The 27,493-nt window shown below is 49.4% G+C and overlaps 1 protein-coding gene and 1 long non-coding RNA gene across 12 annotated transcripts; one reads left to right on the plus strand and one right to left on the minus strand.

The window, feature by feature from the left end:
• GATA6 (GATA binding protein 6) lies at positions 1 to 21,419 on the minus strand. 3 transcript variants are annotated; one of them, XM_064442881.1, is made up of 7 exons: positions 21,258 to 21,419; positions 18,938 to 19,857; positions 15,356 to 15,522; positions 11,911 to 12,036; positions 10,386 to 10,473; positions 10,181 to 10,302; positions 1 to 1,625 (listed from the first exon to the last, which is right to left on the minus strand). In XM_064442881.1, the coding sequence occupies exons 2-7, from the start codon at positions 19,836 to 19,838 to the stop codon at positions 1,458 to 1,460; spliced, it is 1,572 nt and encodes a 523-aa protein (XP_064298951.1). In that variant the 5' UTR covers positions 19,839 to 19,857; positions 21,258 to 21,419; the 3' UTR covers positions 1 to 1,457. The 3 variants fall into 3 exon arrangements, with proteins under 3 accessions (XP_064298951.1, XP_064298953.1, XP_064298952.1); XM_064442883.1 differs by having other exon boundaries at positions 10,181 to 10,287; positions 21,258 to 21,408; XM_064442882.1 differs by lacking the exon at positions 21,258 to 21,419 and adding an exon at positions 20,720 to 20,893.
• Positions 20,473 to 27,185, plus strand: LOC135311933 (uncharacterized). 9 transcript variants are annotated; one of them, XR_010371487.1, is made up of 6 exons: positions 20,473 to 21,228; positions 21,911 to 22,011; positions 22,165 to 22,328; positions 23,465 to 23,602; positions 24,909 to 25,071; positions 25,434 to 26,024. It is a non-coding gene; the product is annotated as an uncharacterized LOC135311933 (long non-coding RNA). The 9 variants fall into 9 exon arrangements; XR_010371488.1 differs by lacking the exon at positions 20,473 to 21,228 and adding an exon at positions 21,239 to 21,754; XR_010371489.1 differs by lacking the exon at positions 20,473 to 21,228 and adding an exon at positions 26,715 to 27,185 and having other exon boundaries at positions 21,541 to 22,011; positions 25,434 to 25,580.
• Positions 27,186 to 27,493: the final 308 nt, after the last annotated feature.

Raw genomic sequence — 27,493 nt, forward strand, 5'->3', positions numbered from 1 at the left:
TACAGGAAAAAAAAAATCCCAAAATGATACCCTTTTATTTGCAGAGCTCGGATGAAACAACTTTCCAAATGACATCCCACTTAAAAACCAATGGAAACCAACCTAACTATGCGTCAGTCACACTATACAGATTGCATCCTACATTTTCAAGATGCCTAAATATCTTATGGAGTATTTACATATGTATCAGTTAGGTAGTAAAGTTTCATTGCGATTTGTTTCTTTCCAGCACATATTTATTCAATGGCAAAAAAACCCCTGGGGATGCATTTGTATTTTGGTACAATACTTTCGAGCAAACAGCTAGGGCAATTTTCCTGAGAGAAGGCTTGTTCTTTGAAACTCTTGCTTTAACAACTGGAAATAGAGAAAGTGGATGAGTTTTTGTTGCGCTAAAAAGCCTAAGGATGCCTACTTAAGTTTTTCTTTTAAATTATTTACGTACCATTAAGTTAAAGTGTTTACATTCATTCATTCGTATAAAAACTGTTGTTAAATCTTATGCAAATGATTTAACACTGATTGCTGCAACGCAAATTGCACTTCTTTAAAAAAATTATTGTATATATGGAAGAAAAATATCTGATTGCTACCCTGTTTACAAATTTCGACTGACTCTATACAGTTCAGCCAGAAGATACGAACTTTCATAAACCTCAGTCACAGTGTACTTTAAAAGTTATATTGCAGTCTTGCAAAGTGAGTAAATATTTAAAAAAAAAAAAAAAAAACAAAAACCACAAAACAACCCAAAATCTCCTTAACAAGCTGGACCTTGTGAGACTTGTACCAAACGTTGTGATTTCTTCCAGGGGCATAGCTGGGCTCTGAAGACCAGAACAAGGCACACTGAAGACGGAAGGCACAGGAGAAGAGGACCAACTGGGCAAAGACATCAAATGTTCCGTGTGAGACATCTGTGCTGACTCAAGCAGTACTCGCTTCTGACACTCGTTAGAAAGTGTCTCGCTATGTCCAGTAATTGAAGCCTTTGGTTCTCCCTCCCCGACACTGACAACTTCCACCAAATTCTTGGGGGAGAAGGCGATGAGAGAGTGAAAACAACTATACAGTCAGAAAGGCAGCGCTGCTGGGTAAGTTGAGGATGTATTTCTGGAATCTATCAATAGATCTAGGTTCATCTCTTCTTTTTTTTTCCTTTTTTTTTCTTTTTTTTTTTTTTTCTTTTTTTTGAGAGTGTAAGGCTGCATCAGCTATCCCCTGGTGGGCATTTGCTTTCCCTATATTTTTCTTGCATAGATGAGGAACTGGATACTTCAGCAAAGCCTCTTTTGGAGGCTGAAAAACACCTCTGCCGCCAAGGCACAGAAACAATTTCAGAGGATTGGTCTTTGCCAGCACTCTCGCTGCCGCCGCCACTGCTCCACAGAAGAAACCGTGCGCAGACGTCTGGGGGCTGCCGCGCAGCGCCGCGATCCAGCTTTCCTCACACCAGGTCACGCCAGAGCCAGGGCACACCAGGGATCCTGTCTCACAGACGCCGTCACTTCAGCCGTGGAGGTCAAGCTGACTCCTGTGTACAACCCGTCTTGACCTGAATACTTAAGGTTGCTGCTTTCGGGACTGGTGCTCTCTCCTGGGCCAGACATCACTGACGAGCTTGCCTGGAGTGGGGGGGAAGAGCAAAGAGATTTCATTGAGCAGCTGAGCTTTGCACGCACCAGGATGCGGGTGGGAGCACAGCGGGCTTGGGGCACAGCCGCTGTCCCAGGATTTCTGTAGAAAGCCAGGGTTTGCCCTCAGCTTGCCCCTGTGCCTAGAAATCCTGAAACTGAAAAAATGTCTCAGGGTCAGCCCTCTCATTCAGCCTCGCCGACGGGAGTGTTATCTGCGTTTGGAGATCAGCATGTCATCTTCACAGCAAGGTGGAAAAGAAAGCGTGTGATGTGCAGAAAAACCTGGAAATCGAACCATGATGAAGGAGGTAACATGCATGTGTCCCGCCGCCCCCTACTGAAGGGACACAGATGCCGACACTAAAAATGTGACCTGGGAGTGGTGGTACCTATAGCTTTGCTTCACCAGTGGGAGAAGCCCAAGACATCCTAATTTTCCAGCAGCAGGTGTGAAGCACCTCCTGGAAATTAGCCTTATTGGGCTCCCTCAGACCTTGAAATGCCTAAAATCATTCCTCACCCTTCAAAATGCTAGCCACAACCACTTCATCTCTGTAAGACTGGCCACTAAAGGAGATGCTTCTTTCATCACAAGTGGAGAAACACTAAGTCTTTGAACGAGGAGCCTTTTTGTTCTACCACCTACATGCACAAGACAACGCACAGGGGAGCCCCAGTAGGCACAAAGATGAACTTCTGAGCTGCACTGGAACCTGTCCATTTATTTCAACAGAGAAATGGAGAGTTACAAAGACAAAGAAATGATCATTTTTTCCATGAGGCTGACCAGATCTGCTAAAGAGGAAAAATTTGCAGTGCCAGACAGAGAAGGGGCAACATTTTCACCTGATAAAGGAAATGTTTAAGAGCTGACTTCATGCAAAATTAACTCTTGGATATGACAACTTTAAAACCTTAATTTACTTGTTAATGGATAGTGTTCGAACAAGATTCCTTAAAAAGAAGGGAAAAAAAAAGGACTGTCCTAAACTGTGACTGCAGAAGCTTCCTGCCTGCTGTTTAAGTGAAAAGTATACTTATTTAATCATTTTACAAGACTAGAGCTCTTGGCTCATCTGGAGCTGTGCCAAGCTAGCAGTCGTGACATAGGAAAAGCAAGGTTTCATTTACTCAAAGGTAATTTCCAAATGGTGCTGTGCAGGGTGCTTGTTGCTGTGCTTAACCCAGAGGAAACCTCACCTTCTGAAAGAGATCTTCATTGCCAGGGGTCACTTTTGTCTGAAATAACTCAAACTCCAATATTTTCTTTAGCTTTTATTAAAATGGTTGATCACTGCTATTTTTCCATCCAGTCATCAACCAGGATCCTGCTTCATCAGTCACTACCGAGAAATGCAGTGATGGAAGGAACAACCGCTTGCCCCCCAAAAACACCCAAAATAGCTATAATCCTAAGAAGTTTTATGGCTCTCTCTACACACTATTACCAGTCAGTGACAACGAATCTCTCTGTCCTCTTTCCCTGTGACTACGCACAGAGAATTCAATGAGGCAGGTTTCACACTAACCTTTGGGTTCAGTTCTGGTCCTGCATCAGCCTAGTTTTTCAAAAAGGCTTTTTTTATTTCTCATTCATCAAACAGACTCCTGTTAGCACAAAAGACATCATTTTTAACAGCTTGAGTCTCCCCACAATGGAAGAAGGGTTTAAATAGAGTTGAGCAGTGTTTGCTCAACCTGAGCTAAAGATACTAGGAGCTGCTTTGAAAGGTTCCCGTTTGCCCATATTTGCCACTGTTGTTCCGGTAGGCAAATAACTTATCACTACCTGTTTTTTCCGGGCTTGGAAAGTGTAATTCATCCTTTTCCTGATTCAGACCTACAAAGGTGGGGCGCGGGGGCCTGCAGTTTCCATGTGGGGTTATCAGCTACCCCTCCCTTGGGCACCCCAGAAGGGAGGACATGTAGGCACGTCCTGTTTGAAGACTGCCCATCCCTGCTCGACCAAGGCCAGATCCTGGCTCCATTGAGCTGGGGCGGGCAGGACCTGGGCAGGACCACGGGGCCTGGAAACCCCACCCTGGTAATGTCATGACAAATCCAGGCAACTTGGGCAGCTCCCAAAGTGAGACATGGAAAACAAACTTTAGCTAATGAAAAGGACGTGACTGAATCACAGCTCTGCTCCCAAGCCTGCCTACCTCTGCTCTTACTCTCCAGCTTTAAGGGATGAAAGAAGACAGAAGCTACAGTTAGTTATTACAGGACATTTGTCAGCTGGAATAAATAAGCTGAACAATGCTGCTGAAGCCAATGAGCTCTTCTAATTCACAACAGCTGGCTCTATCAATAAAAAGGTAATAGATTTATTTTTACTGCTGAAATCTGATAATAGGATAGACAATCAGCTGAAGCTCAGCTTCCTGAGGAAAAAAAAATGAATGAAGCCCATTGGGAAGAGGTTGCCTCCCAAACAAACAGAGGAAGCTTGCATTTGTATCTGTAAAGGTGATTTAAGGATCCCTTCCTTTTACCCAAGCCAGTAGGAGCTGGTCATGGCGCAGCCCCCAGGCAGGTTGTATGGATCAGAGGTAGCCTTTCTGTATAGGATCTGTCCACCATGCTCACAGGGAGACCTCAGTCAGAACCACAGAGGGACTTAGACACCTACATCCCACCCAACCCTGCCAGCAGCATCACAGAGCCAAATTCACCCCCACTAAAGCTGTCCCAGATCAAAACCAGGCTGCTCTGCCTGTGCTGGCCAGCACTTGGGGAACAGCACCAGCATCTCTGGCTGAAGGATTCCTTCTTTCTTCCACCCACTCCTTCCTGCACCGTCGCTCACCACGGAGAGCAGGGGGAGGGGAGGGGAAGGACACACACCCGCACCAGCCGGCCTCGCCCGCGCCTCGCAGCAAGGAGGCAAAAGTTCTGGGCAAGGAGTTGTGCTAACAGCTGGAGAGGGTAGTGAGTGGCCTTGATCTAGACCTTTGCTCTATAAGATAAACCTTTGCTCTGCCCACTTCACAGGTTCAAAACGCGCCACAAATTTTGGACATTACGCGAGGTCTGTAGTAAGCTGAGTCTCAGCCGATACTCTCTTCCTCTTCTGTGAGCCTAGTTTAGTTTCACTACACTTGAATGATAACCATAGTCAGCTGAAACACACTGGCAAAAACTTCTTTTGCATATAACGTGTTGTGGCAAACTGTGGTGGAGTCCTTAATTTTCCAGCCTCAGCCCCCCTGTAATAACTGCCATCCCCACCAAAAGCACTTTCTCCCAATAGTGACTGAGAGCTCCCTGGTTTCTGAATCCCAATAGTGAGTGACAGCTCCCTGGTTTCTGAAGAGCAAGTCTCAGCACGGCAAAACCACAGCTTTTCTTTCTGAATTAGTGACCCTCTTACTACGCAAAGTTGTCATCTCTTGCTAGTCCAATTGATCCTTTGTTTATATTGCAGACATGTAAGTTTACATATCTTCTAATCTCTCCTTTGTATTATAGCAACATAAAACTGTGGATAATACTTTATTAATTTCCTAAGGGAGGAAACTTCCAGCATGGCTTGGGAAAGCTGATTATCCCTCTGCTGTTGAGGGCTGTATGAGTAACTGGCTTTATTGCTTCAGCAATATAACAAAACCAAGCAAAATGTATGCGTCCACATGCATATAGAAGTTTTGGGTAGAACCAAAAATACTCTTTTTCCTTGGTTTTCCCTGCTGAAACAAAAAAGCTGGATTGCCTTGTTCTGTTTGATACAAAACGAAATGTTTTCTTTTGGATACGTGTACATGGAGCAAAGAAAATGAATGACTGATTTTATGAAACTGAGTGGGGAGAGGAAAGCAACATCCTATTTTGTCCAGGAGTAAGGACTAATGCAGAAGAGGTAGGAGACCAAGAAAGGATTTAAACTGGAGTATCAGATGTCCCAGCAAAACCAGCTGACTACCAGACCATTTGGTATTTTAGGTTGCCATGTTCTTCATGCCTCCTGTTAATCTTATTCCACCTGGTTTAGATAAATATTTACTCATACCAGGACTGAGGCACCATGTTCCCATTTTCCAGGTGAAAGTCCTAACAACCGTGCTGGTGAGCGTTTCTCATGGAAACTGTCCCAAAGGCTAGGAAATTATTCTATACCAACTGAAATCTTATCATCGGATAGCCTAAAGGACAATCAGCCATTCAACTTTCCAACATCCAGATGGTTAGGAGATTTTTTTTTTTTTTAAGAGGTTGAGTCTCTGGGTTCATCCAGACTCTGGGCGATAATGTACAGACGCCGATTCCCTATTGCCTGCGTGAATGTCTGACCAATCTGCTGCCTAAAAAGGAGCGAAGAACAACACCTCTAACCATCTCACAAGCCCTCCCCTGAAAACAAAACAAAGCAAATGGAGGACAAGTTATTCTGTGAATTCGGCCCTGGTTGTTGGGTATTTGGGGGACAGTTAAAACTGCATTTTCCTGCTAGCTCACCACCTGCCAAGGCCATTTCAGTCAGCTCTCCCACTCTGCAGCCTACAACACTAAAGAGCCGGTCCTAAACCACTTCTCAAGGTAAATCTCCAAGGGAAGTAAGCACCAGTTTTACCTGAAAGACCACTGTCCTAGGTTATTCTGTGGTGTGTGATTATGGTCCTTCTGAGAAAGCTGCAAACTGGAGGCAAAGGGCACAGTAGAGTCTACTGAAAGAAGAGCTCTGCTGGTGCTGCTGAGCCCTTACTGACATCAGCCCTGGCTCACGAAGCCTCCATGTCCTGCCATAAAAAGCAGATTTTACAGCAGTTTTCATACTGCCTTTTATCCTAATAAGGGAATAAAGCCCTTCTGGTAATCACACCAGTGGAGCCCGTGCATGGAAATGGATGGGTGTGCGCTACAGACCGTGCCCTTCTTTTCATCAAATTATTCTGCATAGCTTTTCTCTGTACTGTTTCAGCAGCATCAAAGAGAGAGGCAGGTATAGATGCAGATGCAAGCTGTCTGAAACCTTAAAATCTTCTTTTTATGGGGATGTAAGGCAACTTCATATATCTTGCAGCTGGACCTTTTCCATATTAGTAACACAGGACACCCAGTACTTATACTGCTTGGGAAAACAGAAATAGGCCTAAATCCTAGATCCAGATGTGAATTTGGCAAATAGCCCCTTTACAATGGGACAACGAAATACCTCTGATCCAAACACTTCTATGTTTTGGGATGTTTGAAATCAACTATGCACCCATAGCAATTCATTAATCATATCTTTTAAATGTTTAAACTTCAGCTAGAACATAAAATCAACATTTAAGGTTCTTGCTAATTTGTCTCCAAATTGGCATCATATAAGATTCCCTTCATGAAATGGATAGTCTCAAAGACATTTCCAAGAGTAATTGCTGCCCTTCTCTTTTTCTGCCCTGCCCTCTTTATTTTACTTTGAAAGAGATAAAGAAAGGTATGGCAAAAAGTTAATATTACTGACACAAATTCTGCTGAATTTCATTTCCATTAGATTTCTACATAACTGGGAACTCTTTTGGCAGGCTCCCATAAAAGGCATAATAAATTGCTTTTGTACCAGTAGAGGAATTCATTTTCTCTGTTTCATTTAGCAACATCATTGCTGTGAATTTCAGACAACAGTTTCTAAAACGTCATCAGATTTCTCTGCCTAATGTCAATTTGGCATTTTTCCCCTCTTCACAGAATAAGGGCTGGAGAAGTAAAAACAGAGCAAAACAAAAACAAGTTGCCATGCCGGTTGTGTAATGCGTGGGGAATGAGCCAGGTTCGATCTTCCAGCAGGTGCCCCTGTTTCAGCAGCGTCACCAGCGCCGCTGGCACAAAGGAACACTGTTCTCATTAATGCAACCAAAGATTAGAGAGCCTGGCTTCATCTCTCTGAGGGTTTTCTCCCTCCTGACATGGCCTGGAGAAGTTTACTCTCCTTGTGCAAAGCCATTGCCTGTTCTAAGAATAAATACAAACCTCCAGGCTATTGATGAGTCAACCCAAAGGAAAAAATATCAAGGAAGATAGAAGTCTAGTGGAGTATTTTTGCTTCAGCATGTCATCAGGTTACAGGCTGCCTTGCTCTAAATGCTGACATCCCTTCACTCCCAGCAACTTCAATGGCCCTTCTGAGCGCTCAACGCCTCCCACAGGATTTAGGCCCACAAGAAATTATTTCTCTTCCTTCGTAGCTAGTCATCATGCTCCCAAATGATGTCTGGGGCAACGGGAACCAGTCATAACAGCCACCACTTTCTACTTTCAACCTCCAGTCTCTCCTGTCCTCATCCCATTGAATTGCTGATGCTTGGGCAAAGCCAGGAGCCCAAGGGAACGGTGTGGCCATACTCACGACACATCCTGACAGCTCCCCTGCAAATCCCATCCTCATTTACATACATTTAGGGCTGGGGTGCCTGACTGGGAGATCACTAGCCCCTCATGTAAGGTGGGGGAGAGTCAAGGGGATGCCCACTTGTCTGGTTGCTGCTTCAGCACATTTCACAACCTCCCTCCGTCGCTTCCTTTTATTGAAATTTTTCATGAGAGGCAATTTGCAAGTGCTTTGCATATGCAGTGCACATCTGATCGGATCACAGTGGGGAAAAGGCTGTGCAGATGTTACCATGCTGCCTGTTGGTTACAAGGGGATAAATTTCCCCCAGTCCTCATGCATGTGTCCTCTCCCAGCCTGATCTACTCCAGAAAAATCAGGGAAAACCTGGCACCAGGGGGATGCCATGGTGTGATTAAGAGCAGCCTTAGGGTCCCTGGGAGTTGCTACGTCGTAGTTGCTAACAACTCTCAACTAGCTTTTTCGCTCACAAATCATACCCCCACCCTGCTCTCCTCTGGTACCCATACAACTCCACCTGACAAAATAGTATTACAGATGGTACTATTAAAATTATAACAAAAAGATTATTAACAACAGGCTTGATATGCTCTCCTAGGGAGAAGGGCTACAGAAGGGAGGGCAGGCTTTAGCCAGCCAAGAAAGCAACGGCATAGGGGAAACAGGATCTCGTCTATATGGCCACTCCTGCCCCAAGCAGCACACAGCTGGGATTGTGCTTCTAATTCTGTCCATTATATAAATCCCACAACATTCCTCAGATCGGGATTTCTGCTTCAGGCAATCAAAGGAAAATTTAAGGAAGTTTTGGATGCATTTTTTTCCTTTGCAAATATTAGGGGAGAGCCTAAAACTGTGCCTAGTGGTTCGCTGGGGGCAGCCTGAAACCCTGCAACAGTTCACTTTTTGCTTAGTGGTTCTTTCTTTTTGATGTGATCTGTTTATTTTATTGGACTGACAGGGTTTTCTCATGTCAAAGACAAGCCCTTTTAGTAATGTCCTTGTCTGGCAGCATCCGAATCCAAAACCCATTGCCTCTGAAACTGGGTGGCCCTGTCAGTCCACAAACAATCGCATTTGCTAAAAATGGGTTTTTTCCTCCCCTTGTACAATGAAACTTTGTACGTCAAGAATTAAACTATTGAAAGGAATTTGGATGTGGGACCGCTGAGACATATTGAAAAATAGTTATTATAAACAATGTCTTCTTTTTACTAATAAAGAGTAGAGAAAGGCACATTAGGAAAGCTTTTCAAAGAAATGATGTGGCAGATTAAAGGATACAGAAGGCCCGAGGAGTGAGTGCGGATACGGGTATGTATAGCCAAGGGGTTAGAAATTAATCTACATTAAGCTTCGCAACTTTAGCGGTAGTATTTGTTATCACACATCACACAACTGAGTGAAGAAAGGAAGTTTGAGATGGTTTGAGTACATGATAGAAAATAAGGATCGAAACTAAAGCAGGGGATGATCAGCGCTCCTCCAGTGCTCCTCAGGAGCTCGGTGCTGCCAGGTGCTGAGCATCTGGTCCCTGGAGAGCCCTGTGCAAGGAGAGGCCTGATCCCCTATGCGCTGCAGTCAGCAGGGCTCCCCAGACTGGTTTCAGCTGGGTCTGGATCAGGGTTTAAGCCCACATCTTAGTTTAAAACAAAAGCCTTCCCTCCATAAAGCAGGATAACACTTTGCTGGGGTTTACCACTCATTGGGAACAATGCATACAAATGCATATATATATATATATATATATATATATATATATATATATATATATATATCTCTGAAACAGCTTTTGGAAAATGTGAGAGCACCAGTACCTTGAATTATAAATTCAGATCATTTCAGAAAAGAAGGGCTACATGCACAATTGTTTCTTGAAAGGATCAATTGGGCAATCAGTTGTCTTTGCTCCAAAAGAAAACCTTTGAAATAGAAGAATCTGAACATTTCAAAACAAAACGTCCGAGGTTAAGTTATGGTTAAATTAATCATAAAAATTACATTGATCTCAATTAAGAGGTTTGTAAAGTACTTCAGGTTGTCATTGTGTTTGCAGCTATATGTAATATGCTCCGAAAATCTTGTTCCAGTATCAGCTAACAAAACTGGAAAGTTTGTTTAGATTATTGTTCTGCTAGATAAGATAAAAGCTGCGATAACATCGCAGAGTGACCAGCCTGAGTACAGACACAGACACCGGCTTATAGCTTACCCCAGAGGCTGCAGTCTGTGTGCTGGGAGAAGCGGTTTTGCTACAGTCATCTGAGTTAGTAGAAGACGTGGATGTTGGAGTCATAGGAACCGCAGTAGTACTGTTACCTGAAAGATCGAGAACTGGTATTAAAAACAAATATTTTCCAGCCAGGGGAAAAAAAAAAAACTCTTGCAGCTCAACTGTCTTAACTTTTTATATTTACCAGAGCATGCCTTTGACTTATTTATGTTCTTAGGTTTTCGCTTCCTGGTCTGAATTCCTTCTTTTTTCATAGCAAGAGGTCGGGGAACCTGAAAAAATTAAATTTCCACACCGATCATAGTGTAGTATATATAATACCAAAAATCAAAATACACTACAAGATGAAACAGTGATGTTGAAAATGCCTGTTGAAGCCATGTATAGCAAGTCAATTTTTCCTGTGTCACAACAGCAATTCCAAAAAACCTTTGCATTTTATTTGGGCAAAGCAATGAAATGTTTCATGGGAGTTTTATCTGAATAAAGAAAGCAGGAAAACTTTTTTCTTGATGTGGCCTAAACAGTTTTACCAACTCTTCAGTCAGTCCATAGATAAACAGCACGCTTTTAGGAAAAAAAGAATCATTCAGCCATAGGTCTTATGAAATTAAATTGGACGGGGTGCTCTGAATCCTGACTCCTTATTCCAGTTGGTCAGTTAGGAGCATTATCTGCAGTGGCTGACTCTGGAAAGCAAGAATGCCTATGAGGGCAAAAAATACTCCTCTTCCTGTGGACCAGCTACGCAAACCAGATACCAGATCATCTCCGGTAAGTGTCTTAGGACAGAAGCTTTAAGCCATAATCGGTTTAGCATTTTTTCTTAGAAGCAGTTCTGCTCGTGATGCAGCTTTGTAGTATCCAAATTCATATTTATAGAGGAAGTGCGCTCAAACCCCAGTTTTGTGTTCTGTGTCATCACAATGATAATCATTATATAGAAAACATTAGATTAAAATATATTTTAACATAATGATAACACAAGTTTGGGGAAAGACAATTCAGGTATATGCTTATTAGCATTATAATGTTTAAACATGTGATATAATTTACTTCGTCCTGGAGGTCTAGACCAACTCAAATCATTCCTAATGCCCTCACTCTTCAAACACTTGTGCTTGACTGTAACTTAATCCACAAGGGCATAACAGGCTCCGAGTCTCACCCAAAACATACTCCAGCACGGTCAGGATAGAGCTATTTTCTTCCTCTATTATTGCCTAGCAAAGGCTGGAATGACATTTAAAGTTTTGCTGGCATAGCTATGGCTTGAATTACATTTACATTTTTGCTGGCATAGCTATATCTGTCCATGAAAAACTGTCTTGTTAAAGGTGTAGGGGTTTTTCTTTTTCCTCACTGAAAAGCTGTTTTAAATCCGAGTGGAGAAAAGACCTCTGCCACTCAGCCAGAGGTGGTTTCTTTGCACAAATCTGTTGGGAGAACCACAACTGCAAACACAAAACTTGTCAAAAGCATAACTTGCCAAAATAGCATAACTATTTTCTAATGCCGGATGTTTTTCGGTCACTTTATCAACTTTTTTTTAACTCCGCGGTCCAAACTGTGAGCCAAGACCATTAGCATCAACAGAAACATTGCCCCAACCTGAGGAAGCCCAATGTCACCCCCAAAAGCCACGAAGCGCCCACCCAAAGGACCATCAGAACCAGCGGAGAACCTCCCACCACAAAGCGACCGCTTACCCCGTGGAGCTTCATGTAGAGGCCGCAGGCATTGCAGACGGGCTCGCCCTCCGCGTTCCTGCGCCACAGGGTGGTGGTCGTGGTGTGGCAGTTGGCACAGGACAAGCCCAGCCGCCGGGACGAAGGCTAGAGGCAAGCGTAGGCAAACACGGTGTAAATAGCCGGGCAGGATAGAATGATTTACGTCTTCACAGTTTTATAAAAAGTACTTTAACACACAGCGGGGACAGTAGGAGGGTTTTTTATAGCATCTATCAGTGACATCCCAGAACTAAACCAAGATTATCCTCATTTCAGAGACTGGAAAGCTGATGTGAAAAGGTACTGTGAGCCTGCAACTCCAGGCAGTGGTGGTAGAGGCAGAATTCATATTTTGGGAGCTGCTGACCCGAGGACCTCTGTTCAGACCACCAGGCACTGGCTCTTCCTCCAGCAGGACAGCTAGGAAACGTCTCCACTACAGCTCCATCCAGCTGAGGAAAAGGCACATCACTCCTGTGCCACCTCTCCAGCGGTTCAACGCCCTCTCCCCCATGCGGTGGGCAAAGAGGCAGCTCTGAACCTGCCACCGATACTCCCGACTCATCAGAAAAATCAGCCACTTTAATCACCTTCCCTCGGTGGTACAGCAGCTGGGGAGAACAAACTTTACCAGGTGCCAGGGGGTAAAACGTACAACAGCGGCATTTTTATAAAAAGATCTTTTTACCATCGCCCATTTTATCCTCGCGTGAAAAAACAACGTGCCTCGGGAGCGTGTTTTACAGAACACAGCTTTGTCTCGGCCAGCAGAAAAGCTGGTGGGTGACAACAAGGTCCCCACTGCAAACAAGCTATTTATGATACTCTTCCGTGGAGTTTGGAGCCAAGATGAAGCAACCTTGTATCAGAAATAACCGTATAACCCAGAGCTTTATGGCTGCAGGCTGTATATCATAAGTGAAGGCAGTCCTCATAAACATGTGAAATGAAGGTGAATGGGTTATAAAAGTCCCTGTAACAAGTGATCTCTTTTACGTTCATCACAAGCAAAGAATTCCAGCTACATCATAAATCTCGTCTTTTTCAAAGTATCGCATTGTCAAAAAAATACAGAAAAATCTGTGCCTATCTCTGTGTCTGGCAGCTGAACAAGTTTACATGGAGAAGTCAGTTTTAGAGGATTGCATTAATCTTATTCTGACTATAAAGCATCCATAACTGAAATTACTAACTTAAGGGTACAATGCCCTTCCTCTTGAATCATTTACTGCTGGGTTGTTAGACATAACTCGGTCACCTTTGATACCGCAGAGCTGCGTGCCACTTGGGAAACCGATAAAAATGTTTTGAGAATGAAGAATATTCCAGAGTAATAACAGAGTTTCCTGAATTTTATGTGTTTGAGTTTCTTTAGCAATAAGCTGTCATCTTACACCGCAGCTCAGAAAGAATTCCAGATTAAATACGAATTTTGTAACTTTGAATCAGTAATCCATTATTAATTGCACAGAAAAAAATAATAAAAGAAAAACCAGCCAAAAGTAATATAGGCTGAAGTACACGAATATACTTTTTAATCTTAAAAATCCATGTCTCGTGAAAACAGGATTTTTGACCTTGTTATTAAATATATATGCACACAGTGTCCAAATTGCACTTCTCGATTCAACATGCGTTTTACATGAATCAGGTAAAAAACAAGCCGATCTTAACTCGTATGCTTAGTTCTCTTTCTTCACAAGTGAAATGCTGTCACTCTGTTAAATTTTTCTTTCGTTTGTACATAGTCTGGTATAAATCTTCATATATTTTATTTCAATAGTTTTTGCTCATTCCTGTATCTAAACAAATGGGGGGGGGGGGCGCAGATTTGGCATATTTCTGCTGCAGGAATTTTATCAGAAACTTCGGGGCAATCTAAACATGTTTAGCATTTTCAAAACATTTTCCCTTCTCACCTACATATTTCCAACTGTATGACCACACAGTCACGGTTGATTTATAGTTATGGCCAGGGTACTCGGTAGGGATTGTTACGCAGAGCTATTTCAGAGTTATTCCGCCGAGGTGTCAGGCTGAAATCAGGCTGCAGTTTGACTCTGTTTTAGTCTCCTCACCCCCACCCCCCTTCAAAAAAAAAAAAAAAGAAAAGAAACACAGAAATGCCAGAGCCGGGTATCAGCTACTTGAAACCTGCACTGGCCCGGGTGCCACGGCCAGTCGAGCTCTGACACTTCAGATGAGCGGCAGATCTGGCCTGTCTGCTGCGTTTGTCCCCGGTAACGAGATAACACCTTGTGTCGTGAAATTTAGTGGATGACCAGCCAGAAAAAAACGGGCACCCAGCAGGAATCAACCTCTAGCTTAAAGTTAAACTCGTTCTTCGGCTTAAAGGAAGGTCTTTAAGCAGAGGTGGGGTTGGTTCGTGAGCACTTACTGTCTGCTCTGATCATCCGGCATTTGGTTTTTGTCCCTGTTCCCCCCACCCCCGTAAGGGCATTAAATTCAAACAGTTGTGAAATAAAGAACGGGATGTGTTTTAACGCTAGGAAGACAGGCACGGAGCGAAGCAGCTGGTGTGACTGAAAGGGGCTTGAAAGTCTGGTGGGTTTGATACGCTGTTTCCATACACAAGGGTCCAAACATCAGCTTGGATTATACCGGTGTGATTTATTGTGGCTCGTTCGGTAACAGCCATTACTGAAGAGCGTATTCTTTCTCTCTGCTGACCTCCACCCAGATTTGCTAAACATAATGTGCAGTTCCCGCTTGTTAAATTTTCTCCTTGCCTATTCAGTGCCAGCCTGAGTTATAAACAGGGGTTCTGGTTTGTACTATGTATTTCCCCCCCCTAGTTTTAGGAGTATATTTTTAGAAAAATTGCCGCTCATTTCTTACGAGTAGAACAAAACAAAGGCTATTATCATTGTTTAAACAATTGGTTTTCTTTGAATTATATACAAAACTTGCTTACATTCCCAAGGATCGAGCTCTCAGCAAACAAAGCAGGTCTGGAGAAATTCCTAGCTCTCTGAACAAACACTTTCCAACCTTGATTTTTTTTTTTTTTTTTTTCTGTTGGAAACATCCAACATCAGCAGCACAAATTTCTTCCAAGCCGCCAATGCCCCCTCAGCGACAGGGTCCATCAACTCAAAGCGTCAGGCGAGCCCGTGCCCGGTGCGCAGCTCACCGGGGGCAGGGGGCGATTTCGCCAGCCTAGGGCCCGAAGGTGGGCCCGAAGCGGCGCCCGGAGGGCTGCCAGCCCTGTCGCCCACGCCGTGACCGCTTTGGCCTGCCAAGCCGGTGAGGAGCCCCGCTTCGGTTCTGCGGCCAGGGGGGATCACCGGGCTAACCCGCTCTGGCTGCGCTCCCCCATCCTTGCTCCCGCTTTCCCCCTGGCTCGCACTGCGTGGGTGTCCCTTGGGGCACAGCCCCTCTCCTCCCCTCCATCCCCACTCACCACTCTCTTCTGGGGCTTGATGAGGGGCCGGCTGAGGCCGTTCATTTTGGTGTAGAGCCCGCAGGCGTTGCACAGGTAGTTGCCGGTGCCGTCCCTCCTCCACAGCGGGGTCTGGATGGAGCCGCAGTTCACGCACTCCCGGCTCTCGGACAGGTCCTCCAGCAGCTCTGGGGGGGCAGGAGCAGAGGGGAGAGGCGGTGAGGCAGGGCCGCCGGCGGGCACGGAGCCCCCGGACCCCCGGAGCGCTGCCCCGGCCCCGCCGCGCAGGGAGCCGGGTCCCGGGCGAGCGAGCACCGGCGCTGCTCAACCCCTCGGAAAAGCGATTCCCCGGCAGCGATCGAAGCATGCGATGACTTTTTTTTTTTTTTTTTCAAAATCCTCTTTTTTAATGTGAGGGGTGTTTTTTTATTTCTTTAAATGGACCGGGCTCGCTGCCGGCGCCGCGTTTGCTTTGCGCACCGGAGCGGGGCCGGTGCTCCCCGTGAGCGGCGACCCCCGGGAGCCCGGTACTCACGTCGAGATTTGGCTCATTCAGAAATCTGGATGGAGGGGCGAGGGGTGAAACCCCCCGCGTCGTGGTGCCCACTGGGCGGAAAGGGGGTGGTGTGTGCACTGGGCTTTTTAGGGGGGGGCCAGACCGCAGGGAGGGGGTACAAGTTTTTGCCCAGCAGTCCCACCCCGGGTGGAGGGTGGGCAAGGGGTTTTTATCCCGACTCTCATTTTGAATGCCTCACAACTAGTAAAATTTCCAATTTAGCGCCAGCATTTGGGACCCTGGTGTGCCAAGTCAGCGACAGGGAGCGACCACTTCGTCTCAGCTATTTGGATAAATTCGAGCTGGTTGATAGGAAACGGAGGAAATGGAAAAATATGCGGTATTCTGCCTCCTGCTCCCATAGCTACTGAGCGCTGGGGGGAAAAGGGTCTAAACGCACGGCAAAAAATACGGAGAACCCACCTATAAAAGCAAACATCTTCACGCCTGCGAATCCTTATGTTCTTAGTGTTCTAACTCACCTCTCCATATTTCGGGGGGTGGAAGAAAAATACTAAATCCGGGTTTTACATCTACCGTGCTATGTTGCACAGAAATAATTTCAACAGGGTGTTTGGATTTCTGCAGCAGCTTTCGAGTTGAGACTGAGAAAGTCCTTTTCAGACTTTCAATTCAATTTTCAAGTCAATGAAAATCAAAGACAGCTTCGTCACTGTTTTTTTTTTCTTTTTTCTTATGCTCCCTCCATCCCCTCCGCTACCTGCCTTAATTCATCACTGGGTTATTCTTTTACGTTTCCCTTACAGGCTTTGCTCTGTAAAGCAGAAAGGCAGCTTGCGAACGCCCGGCAGCTTTGGAGAAAGGGCTGCAGTGACCCGGCGGGCACGGGGCTGAGAAAGGAACGGCCTTCTGGCCCGCACCCACCGAAATACATTTCTCTCCTCCCTTCGTTGGCAAATTATTAGGAGCTAAACAGGAACGGGCCCGCGGCAGAGTCCGGAGAGCACAGTTCAACTCCCGTTGTCAGCTTGTAGCTCTCAGCGCATCGCTAAGATTTATTAATCTTTGCACTAAAAGCGCCATTGAAGACCGTAATCAGGAAAATGCTTCAGGCTTCAAGGACGTTGGAAGTTAAACAGTTATTTGTCTCAGCTATTTACTTTATAACGTTACCTTCGTGCCTGCAGAAATTAATTCGGCCGTGACAATATTTCTCGGGAGCTTAAAAATATTTTTTCCCCCTTAGCGCGTGAGGAATAGATTTGTCTCCGAGGGAAGGAAAATAAAGGTTTAATTTTAGATACGGTGTTAGTAACTCTACGGGTAACGTTAAGAAAACTATATCAAACTGTCTGATATTTAGCCGTAAAAATACACTGCGGCTACAATTTCCCTGACAGCTGACGCGATTACCTGACACGGGAGCACGCGTGGCTTCGGCTTTGCCGTCGCGTTTCCCCTTGCAGGAGCAGGAAACTCGCGTGGCCCAGGAGCCCCGGGCTTGCTTCGCCCCACCTTACAACACTGCGACCCGGCTCCCATTCTTACCCCCCCCCGCCCACCCCCACCCCCCCACTCCGAAGCCTAACCCTACCCCCCCGCTTCCCAGCACTGGGGCCCCGAGGCACCGTCCCGGGAGCGGCTCCGGAGAGCCCCGGGAGCGGGGGGAGCTGCCATGCCCCTCCTCGGCGGCTCCGCTCCTTCCCTCCTCTGCCCCTTCTCCCCCACCCCTCTCCTCTCCCTTCCATGAGATTCCCCAACCCCACCTCTTTCCCGAAAAACAATGAAAAACAGGATTATATCTTTTTTTTTTTCCGCCATCACCTAGTTTTACACTGTAACTTTTGGAAACTGAGGTTAAAAATCTCGACTTTCCTGTCGCCCTGAGACGCGGCTTTGCTCTGCCCTTCTCCTACCACCACTAAAACCGAGTCTCCTTCCCTCTGTCATGTTAGTAAACACCAAGTGGGAGGCTTAAAATCCCTAAATCTACCGGGTATCATCGAGAGACAGGAGGAGCACGGTGTGCACCCCAACAGAAAGATGAAAAGCCATAAAGTAATTTTCTGCAAGACCGCACTGAAAGAAAAAAAGAAATCGCAGTGTATATAAAATATACCTGCCTGGTGGGTAGTTTATGATTAAAGCAACGGCTGATCAAATGTGTGTGCGCGCGCATGTGTGTATACACACGCGTATATACATAAATATAAATATCCATAAATATATGAAAATATACATATATATACACACAGACCCACACACCTCTCTATGCATCTGTATTTATATATACATACACGTATTCTAAAGCTGAAGAGCCTGCAATAATCGTTAATCTTTCTACATCTTGACTAAACCATTGCAGCTCAGCCTCCACTTCTACGATGGATTTAATGACACCGAGAATTTCCTAAACTAAAAAAAAAAAACACCCCACAACAAAAACCCCACCAAATCAAAGAAACAATAGAACAACAAAACCAACCAACCAACCAAAAAAAACCCCAAAAGGACGGGACACCTCGGAAGCGAAAGTAAAATCCCATCAGAAGGTGCCGTATTTTAAGAGCCGTTTATAAACCAGGTTTCTCGTTCATACTCGAGGTTTTGCTTTGCTGCTTTTCTCTTTTAACGAAGCAGCAAAGAGATTTGTAGGTGAAATAATCCGAAAGGGATTACCGCAATTTTCCCCTACACTACAAGAAAGGTTAATTCGCAGTGACTTTGCCATGATTTCCTGGCCAGGTTACCGCATTTAGGGAAAGCGGGAACGTTACAGAGCTGGGAAAATTAAAAGTGAGGCTTACACGGGGCCATTCGTTTTGGGAATGGGTTTGCAACCCCGACTGCCTTACTTTTTTTTTTTTTTTTTTTGGTGGGTGCCCCCTGTGTCCCGTCCCCACCAACCACCGCAAACGACGGGAGCCACCTCCACTCCAGAAGAGCCATGGTCCCGGGGCCGACGTCCTGCCACCGGCCCCGGCCCCCCGCCGCCCGGCCACCGAACCCCGCCGCCTCCCCGCGCCCCCCGGGGACCCCTCTCCCGCTCCCCCCCCCCCCCCCGGCGCCCTGTCGGCGGGCCCTACCTGCGCTGGGTGCTCGGACGGGGATGGGGGCGGCCCGGCCCTGCAGGCAATGCAGCATGGAGTTCTCGAAGGGCGCCGTGGGCCAGGCGGGGGTGAGCTGCGGCCCCACGTAGGAGGTGTAGGGCCCCGGGTAGGAGCCGTTGAGCGGCCGGGCCAGGGGGCTGTACTGGTCCCTGGCGCCCAGGCTGTTGCTGTAGCCGCCGGGCTCCCGGGAGGCCCCGTTGGCCACCGGCGGGCTGGGGGAGTAGGGGAAGCGGCCCGAGGGGTGGGAGCCGCCGCCGGTACTGTACGAGGGGCTCTCGGCGGCCGGCTGGGACCAGACGGCATGGCCACCCCCCGGGTGGCTGGGCTGGGCCGCCCCGCTGCCCTGCAGGTACGGCAGCGTGGGCAGCATGGAGCCCACGCGGGTCGTGGGCACGTAGACGGGCGAGCTAGGCGTGGAGTGCATGAAGCCGCCCGGAGATCCGTCGTAAGGCGTGGGGCCCTGGGCGGCCGAGATGGCCAGGGTCTGGTACATCTCCTCGGGCTGCTCGGCGCCGAGAGCGCTCAGCTTGGAGCCGCGGCTCGACCAGATCAGCTTGTTGGTTTGGTCTAAATCCGCGAAGAGCAGGATGTCCTCCCAGCTGGGCAGGCCGGAGGGGTGGGGGGCCCCGAAGTGCACGTAGGGGGCGAGCAGCGACCTGCCCTCGGCGGCGGGGGGCGGCGGCGGGGCCGGCCGGTGGTTGCCGTCCGGCTCCGGCAGAGGAGTCTTGGAGGAGCCGCCGGAGGAGGAGGAGGAGGAGGAGGAGGAGGGCGAAGGAGGAGACGGGCCCGGCTGCCTGGTCGCGAAGGGGCAGGAGGAACCGCCGGCGTCCGCAGCGCACCGCTTCACCGCGCACCAGCCGCCTTCAGCCACGGCCATCCAGGTCCCCTTCTAGGCGCTGGGTGTGGATGGGGAAGGGGGAGGAGGGGAGGAGGAGGAGGAGTGGAGGGGGGGTCCGCAGGGCGGGGAGGGAGGACACAAAAGAGTAAGGGAGGAGAAGGCGGGGGGGTGGGGGGGGAGAAATAATAACAACAAAGTTAACAAACAGGACAGCCCGTCTCCCTCCCTTAATGAGATTCATCAGTGCTTATCTGGACCCTCTGAGAGCTTAATCAGTCATGTCGCCTCGGCGCTGTTGTCCCCCACCCCGGCGGAGCGGGATCAGGCAGCCCAGGTCAACACGGGCCGGGAGCCGCCGGCCGCGCAGCGCCCCGTGGAGCGCGGTCCCGCGGGGGCAGGGCAGGGCTGCGGCCCCGGCCCCGCTCCTCCCTCCCCGCCCCGGGCTGCCCCCCATCAAGGGAGGCTGCCCTGGAGGCAACCCACCCCTGGCTACGGATTTGAACGTGAAGCACGCCGGGGGGAAGGTGGGCGGGAGAAGGGGTATTTTACCCCGTCTGTGCCAAAGCCCCTTCCTTGGCGGCTGCTGCTGTTGTTATTATTATGATTATTTCAATGAATGAGTCATTTGACTCGGTTCCACCGAAAAAACAATTAGTAAGGCGATCCCTTTAAGGTTACTTCTCCGGAGAGCGATGTTAGCTTTTCCGCGCATCGTCTCGCTTGTTTGCATTTCCAGCCCAAGGTCACGGAAAGGAGGAGGAGGAGGAGGGAAAGGCACCCGGGAGCCGGGAGATGCGCACGGGCCGGGCCCCGACGTGTGCGCGGCGGCTCCGGGGCCGGGGCCGGGCGGGCTATGCCTGCCGCCGGGGCCGGTGGCAGCCGGCAGCCCCGGCTGGGGCCTGCCCCGAGCCCGAGCACACCTTTGGGGAACGGCCCCCATCCCGCGGCCAGCCGTGACGCCGGGCTCCCCGCCGAGACCGGTCGCATCCCGGCACCGCCAACATGAGAGAGGCCGGATAGACAGACAGACAGAGTCCCCGGTGCCCAGCGTTGGGGAGAAGCGGCAGAAAGCGAAAGGGGACGCCGAGAAGTGACAGCACAAGAAGCGGGGCGGCGAGGCTCCGCACTCTCAGCCCACCTCGGGGCTCTGCAGATAACCGCAGGCGCACGAGTACAGGACACACACACACACACACAGAGCCCCCTCGCAGATAGGCACCGAATACGTCTCTCCTGCGAGATAACGGGGAGATAAGGCCGCGGCAGATAAGGGCTCCAGGCACTGGCGTCGGATGTTTGCCCACCGAGCCTCCCCCCGGCAGGCGCAGCCGCCGCCCCGCCGCTTGCCTCCGGGAGCGGCCGAGAGGCGGGAGCAGAAAAGCGGGGAAGAGAAAGGGAAATCGCGGCGGTGAAGGGAGGAGAAGGGGGGGTATGGAAGCGAAAAGCGAGGGGCCAAACCTGCAGCCGGTGTCCCGCATGGGGCCGGGGCGCGGGGCCGCGGCGGGCGGTAAATCCAGTGCGGCGGGGGCGAGCGGCAGCGGCGAGTCCAGCGGCTGCTGCCGGCGGCTCATGTATAAAAAGGAGAGAGGAGGCGCCTCTTGCAGCCCTGCCGGAAAACTGCAGGCAGCTGGTCCTGATTGGGCTCGGAGAGCCCTAAACAAACACGGGGCTCCGCAGGGGTGCCAGTCCCGGCGGCCAGCCGGCCCGCAGCGCGGCCGCGCCGGGGGCGGGAGCAGGAGCAGCCCGGGCGGGGAGGGACCTGGGGGGGGGACAACACACACCTCGGGGTGCCCGCAGAGGGGTGGCGTCGGACCCCCTGCCCGGAGAGCGGGGAAGAGCGGAGGGGGACAAGCCCTCCCTGGTCCCCCTGTCGGTTTTCTTCTTCCTTTTTTTTTTTCTTTAACCAGAAATAATACATACTTCCCCCTCCCCCCCTCCCCAACATCTTCTTTAGGGTGAATGTTCACCTTTTACAAGTTTTTCCTTTTTTCCCCCGCGCCTCCTGGCCTCGCAGCCCGGGAGGACGTGGATGTGCGCCCGGCTTTCGCCCTAAGCAACCAGGTGAACTCTCCTCCTCGCAAATCTCCTTATTTTTCTCTCGTTAAAATCAGAACTATCCGAGGGGAAAAAAATGCAGCTCCTCCTTGACTTGCCTCAACCGTCAGGTGAAGCCAAAGTAAGCTGTGGGATGTGTCCACCCCAGCTGCAGGCGGTAGGCATTTTTCCTGTTTCTTTCTTATTCTTCTCTTTTTATCGCGCCCCCCCCCCCCCCCCCCCCCCCCAGTCCTCTTATCTCAGCTGTGTACAAACTGATATGGTACTTAGCAGGAAAGTGACTGGAAATTAAAATAACTTCGTTCACCAGAGGTTATCAGCTGGATATCTGTCATCATCAGTTTGTACAGAAAGTCATCTGCGGCAAAGGGCTGGACTAAGAGCGGAGCCCGGCTCTAGGCAGCCGGCAGGCAGGAGCCCTCCCGACAGAAACCGAGCCCAAACCTGCTGATGCGCGGTGCTGTCGCTCCTGGGGTAGGCAAGGCTTTTCTTTCGGTCTTTCCAGGCGAAGTGGTCGGGAGGTGAAGGATTTGTAATACCGCGGGTACGGTGGAACTCTGGCTGCAGCCACCCGCTCTGCCGGCGGGGGGGAACCGACCGCGACCTCGAGGTTTTATTGTGCTCGTTAATTTTTGTGGCGGAGCGCGGCAGGGGTTTGATGGGAAAATAACCGTTTTCCCGAGAAACCGTTTCTCTATTAAATTGTATGATTAAAGGCGATACTTCTTTCCTCTCATTTCTCTCTAAACAATGTTGTTCTTTGGCCACCCTGCCAGGCTGAAGTGATTTTTTTTCTTTTTACTGTTGGGTGCATTTTAGTGGCTATAATATTAAATAGAAAATAAGATTTTGCAAGCGAGGGCGGCGATTCGTTTTCTCTAAACCCCCGGCGTGCCTTCCGACCCGACCTTGCAACGCCAAACATTTTTCCCGTGGTTTTGACCTGCAAAAGCGCGACAAAAGCAGGGGAAGCCACGGGTGTCGATACCCACGCCGCTTCTTCCCACCTTGCGCGCTGCCACTGCAAATTTCTACGCTGAAAAGCGCCGAGCTGTCGGCTTTAAACCCCGCGTTTCGTTTAGAGTCTTTCGGATGCCCCTTATCGAGTTAAACCCGAGGGTATTTCAAACACGTCTAGGGGGGGGACTGGGTGGATATAGTGCCAGAAATGCCGGCTTGGGGTTTTTTATTGTTTGATTTGTTTTGTTTTGGGTTTGTTTTTTTTTTCAAGTTACAGGCGTTTCGAGGCAGGCTTTGCTCGCTGGGAGGGGGTGGGGAGGGGCGACGCCCATGTGCCCCCAGGGTGGGCGGCAGAGCCCCTGCCCAGGCCCGGGGGGTGCCTGCCCGGGAGGTGAGGATGGCTGGGAGGAAGAACGGACGCTCTGGCCTGGCAGGCGCCTCTTTCCCTGGCTCCAAAGTGACCTGTGTTTTACACTTCAGGCGCCTCGGGTTTTTTTCACCGCTGATTAGCCTGTTTACGTTATAGCCGGGCTACAAGTTTCATTTTATTTCCTCCGATAGACCCGATAAGAAAACACGGTTTGAACTAGGACCAGCGTGAGAAACCATGCCCCATCACCCTTTTTCCTCTCCATTCCTTTTCGTTTCAGGTTTGCTCTCGAACCGCTCAAACCCTGTAGCCTTCGCTTCCTAACTCTTCGTGACGTCACTCCCTCCCCAAACCCCACTCTTCTGACGTAACTTTGACCCCGGGAGCCGCTCGGGTACCTCCTGTCCCCGGGGCCGGGGTAGGCACCCTGGGAGGCATCTACAGTGAGAGGGCAGAGGCAAAAGCCGGGCGGGAGGATGCTCAGTGCGGAAAGGCACCGTGGCGAGGTGGTGCCGGCGACATGACCATCGCCTCCCCTCGGTGTGACCAAGGAGGGATGGAGGCAGGCTGGGGGGGGGGGCGAAAGGGGTTGTATCCAATCGAGGCAAATCCCCTAGTGGGCACTTGAACCTCCCAAACAAACGGCTGGGGGAAAGCCGTGTGCGGGCGCAGAGCCGGCTGCTCCTTCCCCCGCTCCCGGCTCTCTGCAAACCTGATCCCGTACCAGGGGTGCCTTAGGGAGGAGGGGAAGGCCCCGGGCCGGCCGCATCCCCGCCGCCCCCTCCCCGGCCCAGGCAGCCCCGGGAGCCGCGGGCATCCCCCGCCAAGCTGCGGCCGTGGGGGCTCGGCGGGCTCGGGTGCGGGGCAGTACGAGGGGTCACTTTGGTGACTATCGCAGGATAGAGTTTATTCCTTTCCGAGCCCTGTTTATGTAACTTAATGTACTTTAGAAGCTGCTGGGGAGTTTAGGCCAGGCTGATAAGCGTCGCGGTTATTACAGGCGACGTGCCGGCAGCTTCCCCCTCTCTTCTCCCGTTCGCTTATCCGCCCTACTTAAAATACACTTTTATCAAGGCCACCCTACGATACGGAGTGTTTCCATTCCCCAGCGGCTCTGACATTGAAGCGGGCTTATCGATCGGGGGTATGGGCAGCGCTCGGGTGCGCCCTGCCCGCTGCCTCCTGGCCCTGCCCCGGGGGAGCCCCCAGCTCGCACGGATGAGGAGGGATGATTTCTTCTTTCCCCAAAACTAGCGAAGGGCTGTCGGCTGCTCAGAGGCCGGGCTTGAGCTCCAGCCTTTCTTGCTGGTTGCAGGCAGCAGCCTCCGCACCTCCCCTCACCCCCCGTCTCCTGGCTGTCCCCGCTCGGGCAGGACACCCTGCCCCGGCTCCGGGGTGCCCTTCCCCTCTCCCGCCCGGCGGCTCGCCTCTCCCCCCCGACCCCCCCGGGTTGAAGCCATCGACCTCCCCATCATTAGTGACCTGCTGCCGTCGTGCTTTTGGGTGATTTCCACGGTGACTTTTAACCCTTGACTCAAACAAGCAGCCCGCACGGACTTTTATGCAATAGGTGGCTAAGAGTGTGGGGTTTTGTGTTGGAGGTTTTTTTTTTTTTTTGGTTTGTTTGTCTGATTTTTGGTTGGTTGGTTGGTTTGTTGGTTTGTTTTTGTTTATTTTTTTAAAAATAATGTTCTGCAGCTTCTTTTTATTTGCCCTCCCTCCAGTCTCCGAGGTCTGCCTGGTTAATGATTTCAGCCTTTAAAAATGAAAAAAAAAAAAAAGAAAGAAAAGAAAAAATAGGATTAAAACCAACAAAACGCGCGGAGGAGAGGCTCTCGCTGCCGCGTAACTTGACTCCCGAAGCCGGCGCCCGGCGGTACCCGCACGGTGAGCCCCGGCGGGGCGGGCAGGGCAAAGACGATGCCCTCCAGCTCTCGGGGTGACCGGGAGGCAGCCGGGATCCACGCAGCACCCTAAAAAACCACACACGGTTACGATTTAGCTGCTTCTTTTCCAACAGGGGTTTATGCACTTTGTCTCTTTCCAACACATACACAGAAAATAAGGAGCTGAGGTTTGGGTTTATCGCTCCTCTGCGTTTTTATGGATTTTTAAGGGCCGGTGATGAAAACTACCTAAGTCTCATGCTTTTATCAACGGGTACCTTAATGCCCTTGCTACGAAGCGGTGGGGCTGGGTTTCATGCACTCCTTGTAGTAACGAATATTATATATTATTTTTAATTGCAGGGTCAGGCCAGAAGGACACCCCACCCCACCCCACCCCCCTCCGCGCCCCGCGGGCTCCCTGCCCGCTCCTGCCTGAGTGCCGGGGAAGGCTTTCAGGGATCCTTTCTACTGGATCGGACACGGAAAAACCGGGGGAAAGTTTCTCGGGTTTGTTGCTGCGGGAGCTCATTGCGGGAGAGAGCTGGCAGCGGGGGGACGCGGGGCACGGCGGGGACGCGCTCCCCCCCCGCCACTTCGGAGCAAGGCTTCTCCTCATCCTCCCCTCGGCCTTCATCACCCATGTCAGGCACTATCAATTGCAATTAGCTATCCTGCCTCCGCCCCTATTCCCGCAGCGGAGGTTGCAGAGCCTTAATTCTTTTTCAACTTTAAGAAAAAAAAACCCCAGCCCAACAACCCCGCACAAGCAAAGTCCCGCATCACTAGGTACCCCTTGGGCCGGCTGCTGGTACTACCGCACACCGTTAAGAAAATATCGTTTTATGCATCCAAACCTGTCGGAAAATGCGGCCCCTCACTTCCCCCCCAACATCGTTGCTTTCTTATTTTTTCTTCCCAGGAAATAAAATAAAACATCAGAACTGGTCAAAAGCTTTCAGCGAAGTGTTTTCCACGGTACAAAATGAATCCGTCCTACTTGGAGGCGTTTTGCGGGAGTAGCTTCGTTTCACGCGTGTCCTTGCTGAGCTCCGGTGGAGCTGCTCCGTTTCTGGTGGCACCGTGGCAGCCCCTTGCCTTCCCTTTTGAAACCCTTTTCCTTATCATTTACTTGCTTTACCGTAATGTACGAGACCAAGTGCCAAACCCAAACGAAATTCGCGATCTTTCCTAAGCAAAACGCTTCCCTTGATCCAAACTAATAATTTTTCAGTTGCTGTTTTTGTGAGAAATGTCAAAATCCGGGCACTTTCTTCCTGCTTGGAATGGAAGTTGATTTTAAAACGTTAAAATAATATCTTCCAGAGCGAGTCTGACCAGTTCTGTAAATGCAAGTCCTACCGGATTGGAAAAACAAATCAAACCCACCACATCACAGAATTAGTGACTTCAGAGTTAACAGCTCGGAGTAATTAGATAGCCCAGTAAGAGCCTCGCTACTCTAAAAAGTAGGTGGATGGCTCCTGCCTCTGAGGGTATGCGCAAGCATCCCACGGGAAGAAGGATAGAGACCCAGGAGGTGGGAAGGACGTTTCCGACGAGAGGAGTGGGGCCCCACCGACAGGCAAAATGCGTGTACACCCCCCCCCCCCCCCCCCCCCTTTGCTTTGCCTCCCCCTGCAGACGCCGGCTTTTCCCTTCGTTTGATATATGGAGGACTCGGAGGGAGCCGCGGAGGCAGGTCCCGGCCAGGCGGGTCCCATCCTCGCCGGCCCACGGATGAGAGATGCTGCCAATTCACCTCCGAGGAGGCGACGCCTTCCTTCCCTTTTTGCTTTTCTCACCCTTCTTGGTGTTTTTGGTTTGGTTTCCCTCCCCCACCCCCCAGTCGGTGTTAATGGCTTCGCGGGCACAGCCCTCTATTTGCAGTTACAAGTATAAATGTATACGTTAGCCGTGTGAATACCGCAATTTCCATTTCGTTCATGTAATCACTGGCAGTGTTTATCCATTTCCCTTAAACCTCCAGGACCGAAAGGGGCTGTGCGAATAATTCACACTTTTCGATTACTTTAGGAAAAGGTTGGTTTTGTACAGCCCTTATTGCTGGGCATCTTGAATTTGTAATTCATTATTAAATATATTTATTTATAATTCATTATTAAAGGACAGCATTATTTTCAAACAGTAAAAAGAACAATTAAAAAGCCGGTAGCCCCAAAAGATGCTTATAACTAGGTGGCTGTAATGTATTGTTCCACTGCTGTTATTGACTTATTTTAAAAGGTCACAGATGACTGAATCTTAAGGAGTCAAACATCTTTATTTTAATTCTACTTAGATCAAGAAGTAGCGTAGTCTGATATGCAAAAGGATTTTTTTAATGCTGTAATAATTTCTTATGGGTTTTTTTTTACATACATACATTTGACACACATAATTTCTTAATTTATCATCCTTGA

The sequence above is a fragment of the Phalacrocorax carbo genome, chromosome 2, assembly GCF_963921805.1.
Source record: "Phalacrocorax carbo chromosome 2, bPhaCar2.1, whole genome shotgun sequence".
In the NCBI taxonomy this organism is placed as follows: Eukaryota; Metazoa; Chordata; class Aves; order Suliformes; family Phalacrocoracidae; genus Phalacrocorax; species Phalacrocorax carbo.